Genomic DNA, 18,714 nt, shown 5'->3' with positions numbered 1-18,714 from the left:
GTACTGCTACAGAAGGCACTGGCACAGAAGGCAAGAGGCAGCTCCTGCTGCCGGGCCCTGGGGCAGGAAGCACAGCCAGTGGGAGGTTCAGCCCTGCACTGGCAGGTCCTGCTGTGCCCAGCACGGCAGTGGGAGGAGAGGACGTACCGCAGACTCAGAGACGGAGCTGGGTCCCATGCAGCTCTTGCTGCGAGCTCTGGCTGTAAGAGTGCCCTGATGGAGAGAGATGCACAGCCAGTGGGAAGAGGGACAATGCACTGCCCAGCCCTGTTCCTGCATCCAGCCTGCCCTGCACAGGCTCAGGGTGGAACAAAGGGAGAGAAGGGGCAGAGGAGCCCAACTGCGTCACCTGGAGGAACTCTGGGCTAGACCCAGCATGTGGGAAGGCCAGCCAGGCCCCTGCAGCAAGCCTCACGCCTCTTGCCCACTGCCCACAGGACCATCCCTTCCCACTGCAAAACCAGGCAAAGTCCTTTCCCAAGGCAGCCAGAGACAGCCTGGATGTTCCCTGCAATGCCAGCTGCAGCCTGGTAACCCTGCCCTGTGCACATGCGGGCTTTCCAGGAAAGGCTCAGCAAACCCTCAGGCGAGGTCCTGGCAGGCTCTAAGCTTAGGACAGCCACTCTTGGCATATATAAGACGCAGCCTTGCTACAGAGCCACCTTGGAAAGGACAGTATGGTCGTGCACGCCTCTTGCTCAGACAGGCTGGAGCTGGCTAGCCACTAGACAGCCACCCCAGTGCCCTCGGGACAGGCAAGAGACACCCTGACATACCAAAATAGAAGGGAGCAGGCAACCCCAATGGTGCTGTAGAGCAAGGCACAGAGGTATCAAGAACCAGGGCTCATGGTACATAAAGTTATCTCCTTCAGCAAAAGGCAGCCATCCATGTTCACAGGTCTCTGTTCCCATTCTGCTTCCCTTTTGCTCCAAGGTAAGCAGAGAGCTTCTGGCTTTCTCCGGAGCAGTCTTCTTTGCCAGATTTGCTCTTGCTCCTCCCTAGCCTACTCTATGTTACTCCCCAAGTCAGGACACGAGCCTCTTGCCAAACCTCCCACTCCCTTTCACTGTACTACAGATCTGCTCAAACAGATCGCTGCCTTCCCCAAAGCAGCCCCTGACCCTGAGGATAATCAGCTGTGCCTGCAAAGCCATTACCTGTGAGTTCACAGACTGGCCCATGGGGATCCGTGAGCACTCCAGCGCATACTGCTTCACACAGAAGTAATAGCCCTGGAAGAGAGAGCACATGAGGACAGCACGCACCTTGCGCCTCTCCAGGGAAGGAGAACAGTCCCCATGCTTCACTCTCTGAGCTGGGTCCCAGATACTTTTGCTCCAGGTTTTGTCTCCTCTCCTGCCTGAACCAAGCTGGCCCAAGCCAACACATGGCCGAACACAGAGCATACTACCTGGTGCTGAGCCGTTGCATCTTTTATTAGGCCCCCCTCCAGGCAACTCTTGCTGCTCTGAGCCCTGCAAAACCATCTCTAGCTAATCCACAGTCCTGCAGGACCATGGAAGAGGCAGGACAAGAGAAGAAGGATCACATGTTCCTCCTGCACCACTCCTCATCACTCACTTTGTCACCTCTGAAGACCATCCCCGAACCCCCAGATTGTACTTTGTTTCTTGTTCTTTCTTACCTGGAAGGCCAACTCCATCAGCACAATCCCACCTGGAAGAGCTCTCTGTAGATGATAGGTGGCAACAGCAGGGCTTGTGCTCTGGGGAGAGAAGGACAAAGCTGGAGAGGCTGCATGGCACAGGAGAGCAGCCTGCACACCAGGGTGCAAGGCTGCCACGAGGCTCTGGGCAGAGGTGGAAATAGAGGAACCTCATCAACCAAGCACCCTCATTGGAGGGAGGAGAGCTGACATGTAAGCTCTTGTGTTCACAAAACCTTTATCAAAAAGCCACTGTTAACTGCTGCACAAAGAAACATTCCCTTTTGCTCCCAGTACTTTCATTTGACAGTGCCTCGGTGCTGTATAGAATAAGACAGCAAGGAGTCAATCCCTTTCCAGGCTACCTGCGATTTGGTAGAGCTCTGTCCTGTCCCTCCACTAGTCACCACTTCTTTAGAAATGAAAAGCCTCAGCCTGCTCTTGCAGTAGAGCCACTGCAGGCTTATCTTCTCTGATCTCTTCAACTTCACCATTCATCTCACTTTAACTAAAGATCCTTCTGCCCCAGAATTGCCCTTCACCATAGATGTTGAGGCTTCTTGGACAGGTAAACCTCCAGAACCATACCAAAGACAGCTGTCCTGGCCCCAGGTCACCCAGTTCCTCTTCTGAGCCCCCTACAAGTTGTTGCCATCCTTTTGGGATCTGCCCTGGTCCACCTAGTCCCAGGAAGGGGCTGCAGGAAGACATGCAGGAGGGCAAGGAGGTCTCATCTGACCCAAGATCCTAAAGATATGATGGTCTAGACAGGCTTTTTTTGACTTTGGTGCTTTCTCTACCCTCTTACATCCTTTCTGTCTGAAACCAATTCAAAAGGGAACTGTAAGAACTGCCCCACTCCACAGCCTGACTTCCATCCCAGTTCCACCCCTCTAACAAACATACACTCACCTTTGGACTCCCCTCTGCTTTTGGCTTTGTGTAGGAAAAGGACCCTCTCCCCTCCACACCCATTGCTGCTAGAGCTCGGATCCGGCTTGTGCTACTGGAAATGACAGCAGAGAGAGCCTTGAGCAGGGGAGACAATGTCTCCTGTTGCATCAAACCAAGGCATAGCTCAGTGTGTTGGCCCTTCTCCAACAACAGAGTTCCCAGAACGTCACTGACCTGCGAGTGGTGGGTGAGGGTGGCCGCACCTGGACCAGAATGAAGCCCATGCTCTGCAGGTACTGGATGTATTGCTGCAAGAAGGCACTGCACATCTCCTGCAGCCAGGGCTCCTCCTTCACCTTGCAGGGCAGTGCTTCCGTTGAGTCACAGCTGTGGCTGCGGTCCCTCCCTGAGGCTGTAGAGTCATTTGAGCGGTGGCGCTTCTGAAAGAGAAAATAATTTCCTAAGGAGACCTGCTGCCTCTGGCCCTAGCAGGTGACACTTACTGGGACACCATCAGATGCTCCGGTTGAGCAGGGGGCAGATCTCCCTCTGCCAGAAAGCACTAACAGCTGGTTTCCCAAACACTGTCCTAGTGCATGTGCTGAAACACAGGATTCAAATTTTACCCAGCCATGGACTGACCTAACAGCACTCCAGCAGACTGCAGGAAAAGGTGCCCTGGCAGAAGGGGATAATTCACGTCTTCCCCCACAGAACAGCTTCCACAAAGTTTTAGTGGCTCACAACTGGTTCACACAAGGCTCACAGAGCTTCAGCTCCTACTGCCACTTTAAGAGTCCAATTCCCTCATGAATTCTGCTGACTTCTCAGGATTTCCTAATAGCTCAGCAGCACGGAGGAACAGGAATAGTGTTTCCTTTTAACTATTTTCAGTTCTTCTTTTGCATCTTGAATACTCCTTGTCTTTGTGCTGTGAAAGACTGAGGTTTCTTTTCTTGATCTCTCAAGCCTGTGGCTCTTATATATTTCTATCTGCGCTTTCATTCACCTGGGGGTCTCTCTGGCTACTCTCTGACCTTCTTCCAGTCTCTCTAGTTCAGTGCCTTTGCCACAAGTTGCTTGGTCTCACACTTACTGTCCAGCTGAAGACTTTAATACACTAGTATTTTAGAAACTTATTGGAACATTACCCTTAATACTAACACCCCTTTCTGATGTACTTTTGTACACCAGAACAGTTTGCCTTTTGTATGCAACTGTTCAGAAATTGAAGTCCACTGAGCTCTCTGCTCTGTACAGGCTCTGCAGTTAGTGTAAAATACAGAAGGAATTAAAATTTCTCTCCACACTGTGCACTATTTTACTGGGAACCAGGTCCCAGCTCTCACATTACCTCTCATTTCACAGGCTACTCAGGTCCCTTTCGAGTTCCTTGCAGTCTTTTTCTGTTCTGACCAATCTGAACAGCCACATAGCATTGCAAAGCTTGGCATCTCGTATGTACTGCGATAAATGATCTGGAGATACAGAACCCGATACACAACCTTGAAATCTCTGCTGCCAGGCTCTTCAAATTGAATAACCAATTTTCATTTTGCTCTGTTCCAAAAAACAAAGTGAAGTTTTCATTCTGTGATGATACTTTTCCTTTCTCTTGTGAGCGCTCAATTTCTGTAGCAACCTCTTTTTAAAGACCCTGTCAGAATCCTTTTGACATTCAGATAAATTACAGCAGCCTGTTCTTCCCTTCTGACACACAAACAGACCGTGAACAGCCGGTGCGGGCCCTGCACCAGTTAGAGTCTGTCAGGTTGCAACCTGCTCAGGATTCAGCTGGTTTGCTTTCAATTGTTCCAGCTATTTGCTGGGTCCAGACAAGGTTTACCAGGTTTGGCTGTTGAATGCATAAAGTGAAGTTTTGTTTCCTCAACAGATCAGTACCACACAGCACTCTGCGATGGCTTTGCTAGACTTAGCTCTGAATTCCCTGGGTAAAAAACAGAAGTCAGTCTTCCCCAGGGATGGTGTGGCTGCAGGTGAAAGGCTCTGAGAACCCAAGGATTTTCTCAATCTCCGTCTAACAGGGTGCAAATTCATCCTGTAATGCAGGGCTGAGCTCAGAGCAGCCCTGGTCTTGAGAAAAGATTGCAAAACCATCCTTTGCCTCAGTGCACAAAGCCTAACCCCACTGGCGCTTGCTGACACTCACCTTCCCCTCTACCTTGCCCTGCTGGTCAGTTTGAATTTGCTGCCGGAAGGCCGGGTCGAAGAGCAAGGGAGTAGCACAGTAGTGAACCAGGCGTGAGGATTGTTTCAGGGTCTCCAGGTCTGCCAGCTGCACAGCACAAGAGGAACATGGTTACAGCTTGACATTCCTTGTCAAGCCTGCGAACAAGCTGTTGCAACACTGTGCTGTTGCTTAAGTGGAGATCAAACTCTACAGGAAATGCCCCAGCTTTACAGCCTTTCCAGTGCTGGGCAGCAAGGCCCCATTCCCAAGTCTGGTGCTAGTGCCCAGCAACCCCAGAAGTTCAAGTGGAGAGCACTGCTCCACTGCCAAACACCATCCCCAACACACAGACTGCTCTGAGCCCCAGTGCTCCCCTTTGCCATAGGCAAGCTGGTGTTCCCAGCGTGCTGTAAGAAGGTCCAACCTGCCACCCGCCCGCCCGGGCTGCACTCACACTGATGGGCATGTTGGATTGCGCTGATCTCTGCTGCCAGGTAACAAAGAGATTCTCAATCTTCATCTGCTTCTCCAGTTCTGGAGGAAAGAGAGCAGCACCAAGAGTATAAAAACACAGCCCCAGGTATTGCCACTCCCCTTCATTCCCATCCTACTCAGGTCGTAACCCATCCCTCCACAGCACCTTGGCAGGAGCAGCTGAAAACCGTCCCCTCTTCCAGAACTCTTGTTCTGCTCTTTCTGAGCTCCTTTTTCAGGAACAAGACAACTAGGCAGACTCCTGTGACATCAAGCCCCTTGCTTTACCTTTCCTCTCCATGCTCTTGATTTCCAGGAACTGGGCCCCATGCCGAGACACAGGATCAAAAGGTCCTGACTCTGGCCCGTATGGTATGCGCTTGATGGTGGTAACATCCCGCAGAGCTTCGTCAAAGGGCACCACATCGGGATGGAAGTGCAGAGATGGCAGGCTGCGGGCAGAGCTGCTCAGCCGGCCTTGTTCCTTGCTAGGTGGAGGGCTGGAGCTCCGGATCAGTGCATCCACCTCCAAAGTGGAGTTTAGGAAAGGATTTGGCTCCTAAACAAGCAGACACAGCCATGAAAGCTTCCTTGCTGCCAGCCTTGGAGAAATGACCCACAAGAACAGAGTAAATCCACTTTTGGCCATCTCCAGACATATCTGTTGGCCTTCTCTGTCACCAGTCCTTAGGAGAGCAGGCGTTGGCCCAATATGGCCCCAGTGTGCAGTGGGAAGCCCATTCCCCAGCCTCCTCCATCCCAAATAATCTAGTCACAGGTAAGTGCTGCCAACAGCAGAACCTGCTTCCGTTGTCACTCCAAGAACAGACAGCAACAGCCTGGCTGGACACAGCCACAGTCAAACACATGAGCACCTGGGGACGCCTTGCCAGCCAGCACACAAAAGCACAGAACTGACTGCAACCTTTATCAGATTCCCAAGCCACCAAGGCCCCTCCTGAAGAGGAAAGGACTGCCCTACCTGGCAGGGTGCCCTACCTGCTTGCTGTCCTCATGCCATGGTGTGTCCATGAAGCAGTGGTGGTGGAAAAGTCCCAGCTTCTGGCTGAGCAGGCAGTGCACAATGTGGGACCGGGCATTCTGCCACTGCAGCAGGCGAGTAAGTGAGCAGTTCAGGTTGGCTCCCAGGTCTGGGGACCAGTTGTAGGTGTAGAGCGTCAGCTGGAGAGAGAGGAGGGAGAGGAAGGCTGAGGGACCTGCTTAGAGAGAGCCTGCATGGTGACACAGGCTGCCCCAGGTGCTCTGAGCGGTACTTGCTACAGCTCCAACCAGTTTCAAATGGCAACAGCTCATTCACGGCCCTCCCTGTTAACAGGGGTACTGGTGGTGGTACTTGAACTGGCAGCACAAGTGCCCAGCCTGATGTGGGCCTTGCTGTGGAGAGGGAAAGGGCAACTATAGACCCTATAGTGGGGCAGCCGAAATCAGAGACAGTGACGGCTGCTGACCCCCCACAGCACTCCCCACAGTGCTGTATGGAACCCTCAGCTCTGCTTGCAGCACGAAACGTCCTGCACAGCTGCTTTGGAGGGCTCCTGCCTAGGGAAGGTTGGTGGCCTGCAAAGGCATTCTTCCTCTCCTCTTTCTAGCCCTGGGACAGCTGGGAACAGCTGGGCTTTCAGGAGACAACAAGCACCACTCCTACCTTTTTGTCAATGATCTCCAAGAAGAGGAACCTTTGCCGAGGTGCCAGGTCTCGTCCGACAAGGCTTGGGTCAGAGCCTCTCTCTGCTGAGCTGAATTCCATAGCTTCAAAGCGCTGGAGCCCTTTGTGAGCTGCAAGAAGGCAGAGTTATGACCCTCAGACCAGTTCATCCCACTTTTACAATGCACATGCTATTAAGGTGGCACGACAAGATGTTTTGCCACAGTACTGCTGAGCTGATCTTGAAATAAGCGGTTATGAAATAAGCAAATTTGAGAATAAGGTCTCAGAAGATGAAAAGAGACAACCCACTGTCCACCCCCAGGCACAAGCAGTCTGTCCCACCAAAGAGGGGAACCCTGCTCATACATTTCCCAACCCAAGAGCCCCCAGCACACAGTCCTGCGGACCCTGGTCAGGCACTCACCCTGTTCTGTGCTGCAACGCCACTGCTGAAAGTTGCGTCCCAGCAGGATGAAGTGTCTGACAGCCGCAGGACGAGGGCTGGCGCTCTGGCCAGGCTTATAGGGCAGGAAGGCGGTGCCCCGATGGTAACTGCAAAGAAGAGCACCAAAGGTAGCTGACAACTAGAGCCATGGGACTAGAGGCTGGCACAGCTGACTGGCATTTGCTGGTGCCAAACAGCTCCCTGTGAACCGAGTAACTCACCAGATCTGCTCAAACACCTTGACAGTGGTGTCGCTTGCCAGGGCAGTGACCAGGCTCACCACTTCCACCAGGATGGAGGACAGGAGGAAACGGGACACAATCTCCATTGAGCACTGCTGCACTGACGGGCACCCTGCATGGAAGAAATACTGTAGGACAAGGTGCCAAACTGCTCCAAAACCAAGCCTTGCCTGCTCAGGCAGCAGAGAGGGTAGAAAGGCCCACTCCCAGCCCATCTGGAGGAGCTGGGGCCCGAGACACATACCCAGGTGGTTCATGAATGCCATCCACTGCTGGCAGGTTTGACTGAAGAGTGGGTGCATGGTACCTACATCCCCTTCTTCCAATTGGCAGGCTCGGCGCCTGGGAAAAGGGAAGAGAAGCACAGTTACACCAGAGCAGTCAACAGCAACGAAGGCACAGAAGTGCAACGGTCCCCTCCCAGCTTCAGAGCAGAGCCCTGGGAGCCTCCTTTTTCAGTTGTTACAGCCCTTGAGCTTGGTCTCTCTGGCTCAGCAGCTTGCAGTGTCAGGTGTTGCACAGCGCCCCACAACGCAGGGAAGGGATCTCTGGCAGGGAGAACCAGCAATGGTCCCAGCAGCACTTCAAGAATAAGGATTGAGGTTTTGTGTGTGGAAGGCAGGTCCTCTAATCAGCTGTGTAAGGGAGAAACTACAAGGAAAGCGGACGTGGTCCAGAGGGTTGAGACACATATAGAGCCAGCAGGATGTTAGGCTGAGGAGTGATGTACAGCAGATGGAAGGGAACTACACCCCAGCTGCCCAGCCTGCAGGCTATGCTTGCCTCTGTGCCTGTTCCAGCTCAGCTGTGGCTGCGGCCCGATCCTGGCTCAGGTGCTGCTTGACACTCTCAGTCTTGTGCCGCCGCCTCGTGCGAGCCTCTTCTGGCCTCTCCAGCACAATGTCATCAGTAGTCTTGGGGCTGCCCAGCTCTGAGGACTCTGTCTTGCTCTAGGTAGAAGCGGGGTAAGTCAATGCTGTGCACATGCACAGCCCAGCTAGCACCCTGATTTCAAAGTCCCTGCTACCAGCCTGGCCTCCCAACACCAGCCAGACCCCTCCACTCCACTCCTCCTGGCCTGACACACCATCAGGACTTACAGGCCCTGCTCCTCACTGGTCCCTCAGCAACATTACCAGCATGTCCCAGAAGCTGCGGCGTCCCAGCTTGCTCGTGGGTGTCACTGGCTCCCCAGAGCTGGACGAAGGGGCAGAGGTGAAGTGCAAGGGTGGAGGACAGGTCCTGCCAGCTCCACCAGTGGCCAGGGCCAGGCCCTTAGTCTCTGACATGGTTCTCCTTAGGCCTCCTGTGGGGACAGAGCAAATCAGACTCCCCGGAGACTCCCAGGGTGACACTACTGATGTTCCCGTGTACCCCACTGTGGCTGGTCAGAGCCTGGCTGGAGAGAAGGGGAAGAGCCCTCCAGCAAAGTGGATTCAGTCTTGGGGAGCAGACAGACCTTTAAATATCTCTTCCAACCCTAATTTCTACGATGCTTCTTCCCCGAGCATCATACAGCACAGTTTGCAGAGGGGAGAGCAGCCTCCTCCCTGCCAGCACCCCCAACCTGAGTCTCCCCAGCACAGCCAAGCTCCCACAGACCAGGTGGGAGGAGTGAGGCTGGCTGGGGGCTCAGGGTGGCCATCCTGGCCAGGATCTCACCTGCAGAGCTCAGCTCCTCCAGGTCTGCAGCACCCAGGGGACAGGCAGTTTCCACACAGAGTGGGGCCGGCAGCACGAGGAACTCCATGACGGCATCGCAGAGAGCGTGGCGCAAGGCCCCACGCAGCTTCTCCGACAGCTGCAGCAAGCTGATGTTACCCTTTTCCCAGATATCCAGGCGCACCAGCACACGGGGCTCTGTGGGGCAAGCACAGTCCTGCGTGGCTCTGAATCCCCACCTTCACTAGCCCTCCTAGGTGCCCCAGGGGATGCAGAGGCAGCAGAGAAGTGGCAGCTTGCGGCCTGTTTCACTCCCTACCTGAATGCAGGGTGCCAGCCTCTGGCTGGTGCCTGCTGACTGCAGTGAGGCTTTCAAAGTCGCTGTCCTGCAGCAGGCCCACAATGGGCGAGGAGGAAGGCAACTTCAGGGAGTCAGGCCTCTCCCCGTGGAGCAGCGAGGTGGGGTTGCCATGCTCATCCACAAATGTCAGTGCAATGCACGCGATTCCTGCGTGGGAGAGCCCAAAACAGCCCCTGTCAGCCCAGCACTGAGTACAGCCCTGCAAGGCCTGCCTACAGCTTTCCACCCCGCACCTGGGACCGTCATGTCACACAGTGCCATGTGGCAGGCAGGGCCCATAGGAAGGGATGCAGCCAGGGGAGCAGAGGCTAGCTGTGCCTGTGGGGAGCCAGGGTAAGCAGCATGGTATTTGGCACAGAATGTCCCCATCACTCTGAGAATCTCTCTCACGCAGAGTCACAGCAGCTTTCACCTTGCCCTGCAGGAGCTTCCTGGGTTGTCCAGCCTCATATGCAAGGGGAAAGTATCTCCACTTGCCCCAGGAGGGCCTTTATGCAGACACATGACACCTGGTTGCAGATTACACTCACAGCCCCCTCCTCACTGTACACCCGTACAAGATCAGATGCCTCCCCCATGCACTCCAACCAGCACGACTGGGGACAAAGCAGATTGACACCTAGTATTAGCCTGGAGTTGCTGCAGAGTAAAATTCAGGCCCTGCCTGTAGCCTGTCTATGCTGAGCCCTACACACACACAACGGGACAGTTCAGAGATGTAGAGCAGTAGTGTGGTGCTTGCTTCACAGTCCACCTGCTGCGTGCCCTGGGCCATGCAGGAGAAGGCCTGCTGTGGACCACAGCTGAAACAGGAGCTCACTCCCTACAGCCCAGCTCGATGGCCAGGGCACCAGGGAAGCAGCAGCATGGACACAACTGTGAGGTCCAAACCCCACGCCGTAACCCTAGATGTAACCATTCCCTTTCAAAGCCCCTTGACTAAGCCAGATGCAAACAACCTCAGCCTCACAGCATTGCTGAGCCAATACTCTGTCCCTCTCCATCCCAGCAAGGATGGGAGTGACACCAGACTCTGCTGACAAAGAGCAACCAAACTGGATCCACAGCACCATGTGAAGGATGGGTGCCCTCTCTGTGCTGAGACAAATCCAGCCCCAGCAGACTGTGCCCAGGTCTAACCAGCAGCACAACCACCTGGTCTCCATAATTCCTAATGAAGCGTAAGCTCTGCAGCAACCTTTCCTCCAAGACATGCCCGTTGTCAGGGAGGAGATGCCTTTTTGGACTTGTCGGGAAAAAAGGGTGCAGGATTTTCGAGTTCACTGCTTGCAAGCTAACAGCACACGGACCCTCAGCAACCAGGGACTGCAGAGCTGCCATCTCAGGGCAGCAGGTTCTGTTTGCTAATTTGTCCAGCCAGCAAGAAAGAGGAGGCTCAGCTAAACGGACACACACACAAACACACAGAGGAGTCAGAGCTGAAGCCACAAGACAAGGAAAACAAGAACAGCAGGGACCAGAGGGGCCAGGGAGCTGCACAGGAAAGGGAACCAGAGTAATACTTGGAGCCACAGGTGCTACCTTGGAAGTGGGAGAGTGGAAAGAGGTGCTGCACAAGGTCCGACATGGTACCTACATAACAGAAGAACATTCAGACGCTGCAGAAGGGGCACGAGACACATGATGGCCAGGTGACAGACCACATGGCCTGGACAAAACATAACATGGCAGCCTGCTGCAGGATGGGCCCTATCCAATCCTTCCTCCAGCAGTCCAGAGAAAAGAGCAAGGACATTTCCCCCACATCCTGTGCTCAGTTACATGTAGCATCCAACTACCCTTTCGCAGCAAGGCTCCTTCCTGCAACAGCTGTCCCTGTTCCCACCTCCAGTCCCACAGGAGCCTCTGTGCCCCACACTTACTGAGGTCTCCCTGCATTTTGCCCCACAGCTACTGCAACCTAGAGCTGCTTCCTACAGCAACAAGTCAAGCTTAGCAAGTTGCTTTATGGGAGGTCTTAGCTCGCTCCACCATATGTGCAAGGGTGTGCAGTCCCCCAAACACACACTCTGCCGCCCTCCCAGCCATCGGAGGAACACACTACCAGGACTGGCCCTTCTCAGTCACTCAGAACTCTCCAACACGGGATGCAGCTCCCCAACACACAGCCCCACATCCTGTTTCAGATAAAGGGTTGAGCATGATACCTTTTCCACCAGTGCCTTGGCCACCTGGCTTGTTGTACAGATAGAGATCCTGGTCAGGGATGCTCCCACTGTGATTGAAGTAGTGCTAAGGAGAGCGGGGAAGAACAGTGGCAGAGATTAGAGAACTTGCCTTAACTGGAAGCAGAGGCCCATGTGTGTGCAGACCTGATCTCTGCACCTGTAGCCTACTTAAAAGGCTGCCAGCACAGCCTGCGCCACTGCTGGGCTGAAGGAACCCCCTATAGCTCTGTACGGAATTATACAGCACTACACATCCGGCCTCACCCTCTAACCCTGCTATGGCAATGCTGCAGGGGTGGGTAGCTGCTTCCAAACTTTTATTAATCCTGACATTTCAGTCCTTATATCTGAGGAAGCCATACAAGGAGCCAAGCTCAGCTTTGCAAAGGGGTCTCCTCCCCTGCCCCTGGAAGATGACTGGGGAGATAAGCTTTGTGGTTGCTGCTTTTTGCACAGCAAGTGACCATCCAGGCCAAACAGGAACTGTTCACAGTCCTGCAAAACTCCTCCAGGCTTCATTATTCAGTGTCAGTTCCTCCCTACCACTCCACAGCAGAGCTGGGAACATGGAGATTGAGCTGCCCCAACAAATGCCCACAGCAGTAGATAGAAGCTAGGCAGACTACTGTCCCAACTCACAGCCCTCCTCACCTTGAAGTGGTGCTCCACATTACTGTCCGTGTACTTTGGGGTATGCAGGAAGATGAGCAGGTTCTGGCGCAGATAGTAGGCCACTGCATGCAGCCAAGGCAGGGCACAGGGTGGCAGTGTGAACTGCAGGACCTCTGTGGGTGGCGTCCCAGAGGGCTGGATAAACTGCAGAGAGAAAGCTTTAAAACTCAGCTGAGACTAGCAGGATGCCCTGGGGCTCTGATACCAATCCAAATTATGTCAGCTGGCTATGCGAATGGAGAGGGTGGTGGGCAGAACCCAGGCCCATAGACAGCACCCTCAGACAGATGTGGGCAGATATTCCAGGGGTATTCACAGAGAGGCTCTGCCATGCTGCAAACCCTAGCAAAGGGGATGTTCTATCTACCCTGGTACCCACACAGTATATACCTCATTGAACACCAGCCTGAGCAAACACTGGAGCAGGGAATGGGATGCAGCAAGCCATCCCAGGGGCAGGAGAGGCCAAGACAGGTCAAAAAGTAGGAAAGTGTTATGGGCTCTGGGATGAGCAGAGCAGATATCCAGTGAGGTACCTCCACATCTGCTGGGGTGAGCTTGCAGTTCCGCACCAGCATCACAGTGATGATATCCAGGGTGGCCTCATCCAGGCGTCTGCGCAGCACTTTCACCAGCTCATCTGTGATCTCAGGCCCTGACAAGTAAGCAGAGGTACACGCAGCTTTTTCACCCCATCCAGTAAGAATGACCACAGCCACCCCTCCCTGCCTGTTCAGGATGTCCCATCCTCACACTCACTTCCCACAGGGAACATGTCTGTCTTTCCCCACCATCAATTTCTTAAGGCATTTCTTTGTACCCACTCACAATCACAAAGGACTGCTGGTACCGCAAAGGGTACAAATGCACTCCTGCATAGGGAATGTTGGCATAAGCCACCTGGTCTGCAGGAGGCTTCATTGTGGTCCATGGATCCTTTCGTTACTTTTCCATCTGGACAGAACAGAGAGCAGCTCTGGACTAAGGACGGGCAGCTTGCTCAGGAGGGAAATACCTTCTCTGCTCCTCATGCAAAGTGGGCAGGGAGGAGAGCTCTATTCCTCTGCTTTACATCAGCACAGTCCGTCTGCTGCCAGGTGCTATAACACTTACCTGCTGGGGCAACACCATGGACCATCAGTTGGATGTGCCTGTCTACCTGTCCCACAGGGCGAGCAGAGTCCACACTACGGCATGAGGCTGCGTCCAGAGAGGAACGAGAACCCTGGAGAAGCAAAAACAGCCATGTGGAAGCTGTTTCCATGTGAATTCTAGATCCATCATTGTCCCGGGCTGTCAGCAAGGTCAGGCAGAACCCACCCACTGCTGCCCCACTCCACACATCTACAATGTAAGTTTTACCTTATGTAAAATCCAGGTTGTGGAAACTACTGAGTTCCCTCCTCTCCTGTGACCAAGAGCATTCCCATCCACTCCCAGAGAACAGCATACTCACCATTACATCCTCAGTGTAAATGGGCTCCTGGCTGCGTGTCAGTGCCAACGAGCGAGATCCTGGACTATGGACGCTCTCTGCTTCCCACACCTTCCCACTGTAGGTGGTTTCAGTCAGTCTGAATATAGGAGAAAGACACATCAGTCTCCATTCCCAAGGACAACAGCATCATACCTTCACAGAAGATCCACGTCTTCCTTGTACTCCCCTGTGCACTTTTGGGGGATTAGTCCTTATGATACAGTGTTTGTGGAAAAATTGCTCTCTGGCTCCCTCAAAAAAATAATCCTTTTCCCTCCCATGTAAAGGCTTAGCATAGGGAGAGCAGGGCAGGGCCTGGCTTGATGTGACTCTCAATCATCAGAAATCAGATATTTGCTGTTTGGGTCACAGGAGGGTCCCTGAGGTGGGGCAGACACTTTCTGCCCCAAGGAGCTCTCAGTCTGGTGTAACACACGTAGCGGGGCAGGGTCAGGCCAATAAGTCACAATGGCTTCTTACCGGAGGTAGAAAACAGATTTAGTGGCACGTTCCTGGTAGACAAACATATTCTTCCTGTTCACCACAGAGAAGGCGTTGAGTACAGAGCGAAGCGCCTGGATAGCTGTGGGCAATGTGGGATGTTAGCTATCCCACATACCCTCCTCTGGTGTGCCAATCCAGCCAGAAGCCAGACACTTGACACACAAAATGAGAGGGAACCTGGGCTGTACGCACCTCGCGAGACTCCCATGTTGGGGCCCATCTTGAGGCGTGAATGCACATGGATGAGTGTGCTCCACACAACATCACAAGCAAAGTGCCCTGGCATGAACTGCATGGTGGCAGCCAAGTAGTCCCGGGGCTGGTAGCTCTCCTCTACAGAGTAATCTACAAAGAACATGGGACATAGGTTGGGCCATAGCATGGAAGTCATGACCTTTTTAGTCACTCTGCTGCTGAGGCAGGGCCAAGAGAGTATTCATACCATCTGTGGGCATGACACGCTGCCTGTACGAAGTATAGGGCGTTTCATTCTTCCAGATGTCCTCCTCACTTTCTGCCACCAGTAATGAGTTGCATATGTGGCTGTCATGCAGGTCTTGCAGCAGCAAGCGCTGCAAAGGATGAGAAAAGATTGGTTCTGTTGCTTGCACAGCCCACAGAAGACGGCAAGGAGAAGGGCTTAGGGCCTGACTGAGTCCCATGTCCTTTGATCCTCCAGTCCCATGTTCTTTGGGACTCCACCAGCTGAACTGGCTCCCCAAGCCCTCCTCTGAGCTGGACCCAGACCAGACAACCTCCAGAGGTCCCTTCTCATCTAAGCCATCTTATGACTAGCAGCTCTGTCCCTGCCCTCTGCAGATTTGTTACCTGATTGACAACCCTGCAGATTTCACTGATCTTCTTTACCACCACCTGGTTGAGACTCTGGCATTCCCCTGGCTGCTCCTCTTCTGCCTCTGCTGACATCACTTTCTCCACACTCAGGCTGCTTTACAGGGAAGGGGAGAGAGAGGTCAGCAAGGCACCTGGACAGTGCCTGTCCCCATGTACTGGGAACAGGAACACAGTGGGAAAAGATGGCAGCTTTCCCCTTATGGAGCACCAGTCTAGTCCTGCAGCTCCCCACCCACACTTGGCAGGAAGGACATCCTGTTCAGAGGTGAGTGAATGGCAATAAGGCCCTGGTACATGGAAGCAGTGGCCAGACAGGGGACCCTCCTTACCGTGTGTGGTAATAGACCTCCACTTGGTCCTGCTGGATTTTTATGATGAGCCAGAAATCTGGCATGAGGGGACACCTGGGTTCCTGGTCGCTCATTAGCGCCTCCTCATACTCCGAGTCACTGCTTCCCCCATCGTAACCTGCAATGTATCCTCACTTCAGTCCCAGGTCTGGCAGCCTCCCTGGACACAGCAGGCTCTGGGAGATCAGAGCCACTCACGAGCCCTGTCCTCAGGGCTCACCCCAGCCCAGGCACACAGTCGCCCCACAGCCCTGCACAACTATGTCACTGCCAGCGTCTGGCTGCATGCTGTCGGTCACCCCTGCCCCAGCAGACTCACCCAGGTGGTCGGAGTCCATGCTGCCCTGGCTCGACACTAGGCTCTGCACGCGGCTGGGACGCTGCTTGCTGGAGCCTGCAAGGAGGAGTTTGATCGTGAAAGCACTTGCTAAGCCCCTTCACATGGCCTATGTGCAGGAGTAACATTACACCACAGGATAATCAGGCAGTGCTGGCCATGGGGAGGCAGTGCTAGGGAATGGGGCCCTTGCAGCCGTTACTGGAGTCACCAGGAACTTCAAGTCATTAGGGATATCAGCGTGGCAGCACAGCCTGGTAACCTGGGCACTGTTAGGCAGTGAATTGCCAGCACCCTGGCAAGCAAGGGACTAACAGTCTTGAGTATGAACTCTGGTGTTTAGGGACTGGAATGGGAGTTGCAGTCATATTTTGTATGCCACAGCCAGAACTGGCTCTTCCCTGAAAAGTTCCCAAGGCTGAGGTACATCCTGCCCAGATTCACAGCTCCTACCTTCCCTGCCCTGTGCTACGGAGTCAGCCAGGCTTGCTGCAGATGGTGTCACCAATGGTGATTTCTCACTGTTGCCCTTTTCAGAGGATGAGGATGGCAATGACTGTACAGTTGTCTCTGGAGCTGCCTCCTCTAGGGAGTCATGGCCAGGAGCTCTGCTCTGTTCAAGGCTCAGTGGTTCTCCTGGGACCTGCACACAAGACAAGGTTGCAAAAATTACCAGAAAACAGGCACCAAAAAGAGTTCTCTCATCCTCCTGCATCCTTCTACCTTCTGCTACCAGAGCATCCCACACCCTTCTACCAACAGATCATCTCAGTGTCTCTCACCTCATCTTGCATGTTGCTGCCCCCACCTACAGGGTTTCCTGCGTCTGGCACAACGCGTGTCTCGCTCTCTGGCCACCCCCAGAGACCCTGGGCTACTTCTGGGAGGACACAGCTTGCATGGTGTAGCTCAGAGCCCTCTGCCTCTGCTTCACTGCTCCCCTCCTGGCCTGCCTGGCCCAGGGTTGTCCTGGTGCCCTCTCCAGCTGGCTGCTGCAAGCAAGGTGTCCCTGAAGGGTCTGGAGCTGCCCGCTTGGAGTGCAGGCGGCTGATGGATACGTAGTGGTAGTCATTGCCTTCTGCATTAAGCATGTAGCCCGGCAGAGCCATTCTTCTGAACTCCTGCAACACAGGGAAGAATAAGCATCCCTCTAGACAAGTGTATGATGCCGCCTCAGGACTTTCTCTTTACCTCCTTGAACTTCTCTAGAGAGTGCTCTGGTCCAAAGACAAACTGGAGTAGCACCACTTCACTGTGGCAGCTGGGTCGTCCCTTGGAGTTATAGATGTGGGTGGCCACCCGGTGCAGGATGGAGGTGCTGATGACCTGCGAGTGGCGCAGCGCAGACACAATCTCATCATCCAGGAGCCAGCGAATCTGAGCAGAGCAAGGACATAGAGCAAGACCTAGGTGACCTGCATTTGCAAGGCTGCCTCAATTCTGATCCAAGTCCCAACAGGATAAGGCGAGCCCCTCTCATCATCTACATCCCTCATCTCCTTCTGAATGTACCTAAGAAAAGGCCTTTGGAAGACAGCTCTGCCTGTCCCACCCCAGCTGCTTTAAGAATTTTGTCAGGGTAATCCCAGACATTTTTGGGGTGCACAAGGCCAACAGCCTCTATGATACCAGCACAGTGTGACAGTCAGTTCACCTGACAGAAGTTGCTTGCAGCTTGGAGCAGGCTGGGAAGTGTGGAGCAGCAGCTGAAGCAAGAAGATGACAAGGCTGGCTTACCTCATTCATAGTGGCTTCAATAGCCTGCCTATGCACTCCAGGAAGGTTGGAAAGTGCAGGGTGCCTAGGAGAGAGGAGATTAATCAGCCAGTCATTCTCATTCATATAGCCACCACAGCGCAGCTCCTAAGTAGCAAAAGGAATCTGTGAGGTGCTTGCTACACCTGCAGTGCCATACCTCTCATCTCCTGTGGACGGGAGCCGTTCCAAGTTGTGCATGATATCCTCATCTGAGCGGAAAGAGGATGGTTGCCCTGGAGAGCGTGTGAAGGACACACTGCTCTCTGATGTGCATCTGTCACAGGAGAGAAAGAGGCTGAGCATCAGCTTTTGAGCCAGAGAGGATAAACACAGACAAGTTCCAGAGAGGTGAAAAGGGTTCTCTAGAGAAAGCGAGCCTGTCTTGGAAAAATTTTAGTTTTCTTAGGCTCTGTGAGAAGGAGAATCCCGAGTCTCAGCACACAGAGAGAAGCAGATTGGCTAGCTGGGAAGGGCAGGCAAAGGGTGGGTGACTGGGCTTCTTTCCGCCCACCTGTTGTGGAGAATGTCTGCATTCACAACTTCTATCTCCAGGGGCAGCGTCAGCACAAAGATGTCCAGGGTAACACAGAGGTCCCCCAAGTCAATGGTGTTCAAGCCCTGACAGCTTTCCAGGCAGCCCAGAACTTCCCCTGAGGAGAGATCACAGACGAAGGGGATCAAGCAACAAACTGCTCTGCTTACACACATACACAGCCTGGTGGCAAGTACAGAGACTGCAAGAGGTGGCTGTCCCACACACCCAGATAGGATCAAGAAGGCCACCATCCTCCATGATCCTTTCAAACTTCCACGACCAATCCCACAGCAAGTGGGACATCTGGTAATAAAAGCTCTTCTCTGATGCTGGGAGACCCTGGGGGCTCTGTTCAAGGAGGGCTGTTCCAGAAGGACTGCTGTTTAGGACACAGCATGTTTGTTCCAGGGGTGGCTCACCCAGCAGGGAC

At 53.8% G+C, this 18,714-nt stretch overlaps 1 protein-coding gene across 7 annotated transcripts in view; it reads right to left on the bottom strand.

Annotated features, from left to right (window-relative positions):
• Positions 1–18,714, bottom strand: part of SZT2 (SZT2 subunit of KICSTOR complex) — a 58,530-nt gene that overhangs the window by 7,491 nt on the left and 32,325 nt on the right. For 3 of the 7 annotated variants that reach the window (XM_086754142.1, XM_086754147.1, XM_086754148.1), the window contains 34 exons: positions 18,261–18,399; positions 17,907–18,023; positions 17,729–17,792; positions 17,183–17,368; positions 16,774–17,112; positions 16,445–16,634; positions 15,974–16,048; positions 15,634–15,772; positions 15,278–15,398; positions 14,892–15,021; positions 14,642–14,794; positions 14,426–14,528; positions 13,925–14,042; positions 13,582–13,693; positions 13,005–13,123; positions 12,448–12,612; positions 11,776–11,860; positions 9,566–9,754; positions 9,247–9,444; positions 8,721–8,890; positions 8,368–8,534; positions 7,829–7,926; positions 7,564–7,696; positions 7,322–7,449; positions 6,895–7,025; positions 6,228–6,410; positions 5,517–5,787; positions 5,209–5,288; positions 4,734–4,859; positions 2,798–3,003; positions 2,582–2,675; positions 1,649–1,729; positions 1,161–1,235; positions 148–213 (listed from right to left, as the gene is read on the bottom strand). In XM_086754142.1, coding sequence (XP_086610268.1) covers positions 148–213; positions 1,161–1,235; positions 1,649–1,729; positions 2,582–2,675; positions 2,798–3,003; positions 4,734–4,859; positions 5,209–5,288; positions 5,517–5,787; positions 6,228–6,410; positions 6,895–7,025; positions 7,322–7,449; positions 7,564–7,696; positions 7,829–7,926; positions 8,368–8,534; positions 8,721–8,890; positions 9,247–9,444; positions 9,566–9,754; positions 11,776–11,860; positions 12,448–12,612; positions 13,005–13,123; positions 13,582–13,693; positions 13,925–14,042; positions 14,426–14,528; positions 14,642–14,794; positions 14,892–15,021; positions 15,278–15,398; positions 15,634–15,772; positions 15,974–16,048; positions 16,445–16,634; positions 16,774–17,112; positions 17,183–17,368; positions 17,729–17,792; positions 17,907–18,023; positions 18,261–18,399 — 4,751 coding nt within the window. The remainder of the gene's footprint in view (positions 1–147; positions 214–1,160; positions 1,236–1,648; positions 1,730–2,581; positions 2,676–2,797; positions 3,004–4,733; positions 4,860–5,208; positions 5,289–5,516; positions 5,788–6,227; positions 6,411–6,894; positions 7,026–7,321; positions 7,450–7,563; positions 7,697–7,828; positions 7,927–8,367; positions 8,535–8,720; positions 8,891–9,246; positions 9,445–9,565; positions 9,755–11,775; positions 11,861–12,447; positions 12,613–13,004; positions 13,124–13,581; positions 13,694–13,924; positions 14,043–14,425; positions 14,529–14,641; positions 14,795–14,891; positions 15,022–15,277; positions 15,399–15,633; positions 15,773–15,973; positions 16,049–16,444; positions 16,635–16,773; positions 17,113–17,182; positions 17,369–17,728; positions 17,793–17,906; positions 18,024–18,260; positions 18,400–18,714) is intronic. The other 4 variants (XM_086754144.1, XM_086754143.1, XM_086754145.1 and 1 more) reach the window with 4 other exon arrangements.

This window comes from Chlamydotis macqueenii, chromosome 8 (genome assembly GCF_036417535.1).
Source record: "Chlamydotis macqueenii isolate bChlMac1 chromosome 8, bChlMac1.mat, whole genome shotgun sequence".
Classification (NCBI taxonomy): domain Eukaryota; kingdom Metazoa; phylum Chordata; class Aves; order Otidiformes; family Otididae; genus Chlamydotis; species Chlamydotis macqueenii.
This window is presented reverse-complemented; position numbering and strand designations above follow the sequence as displayed.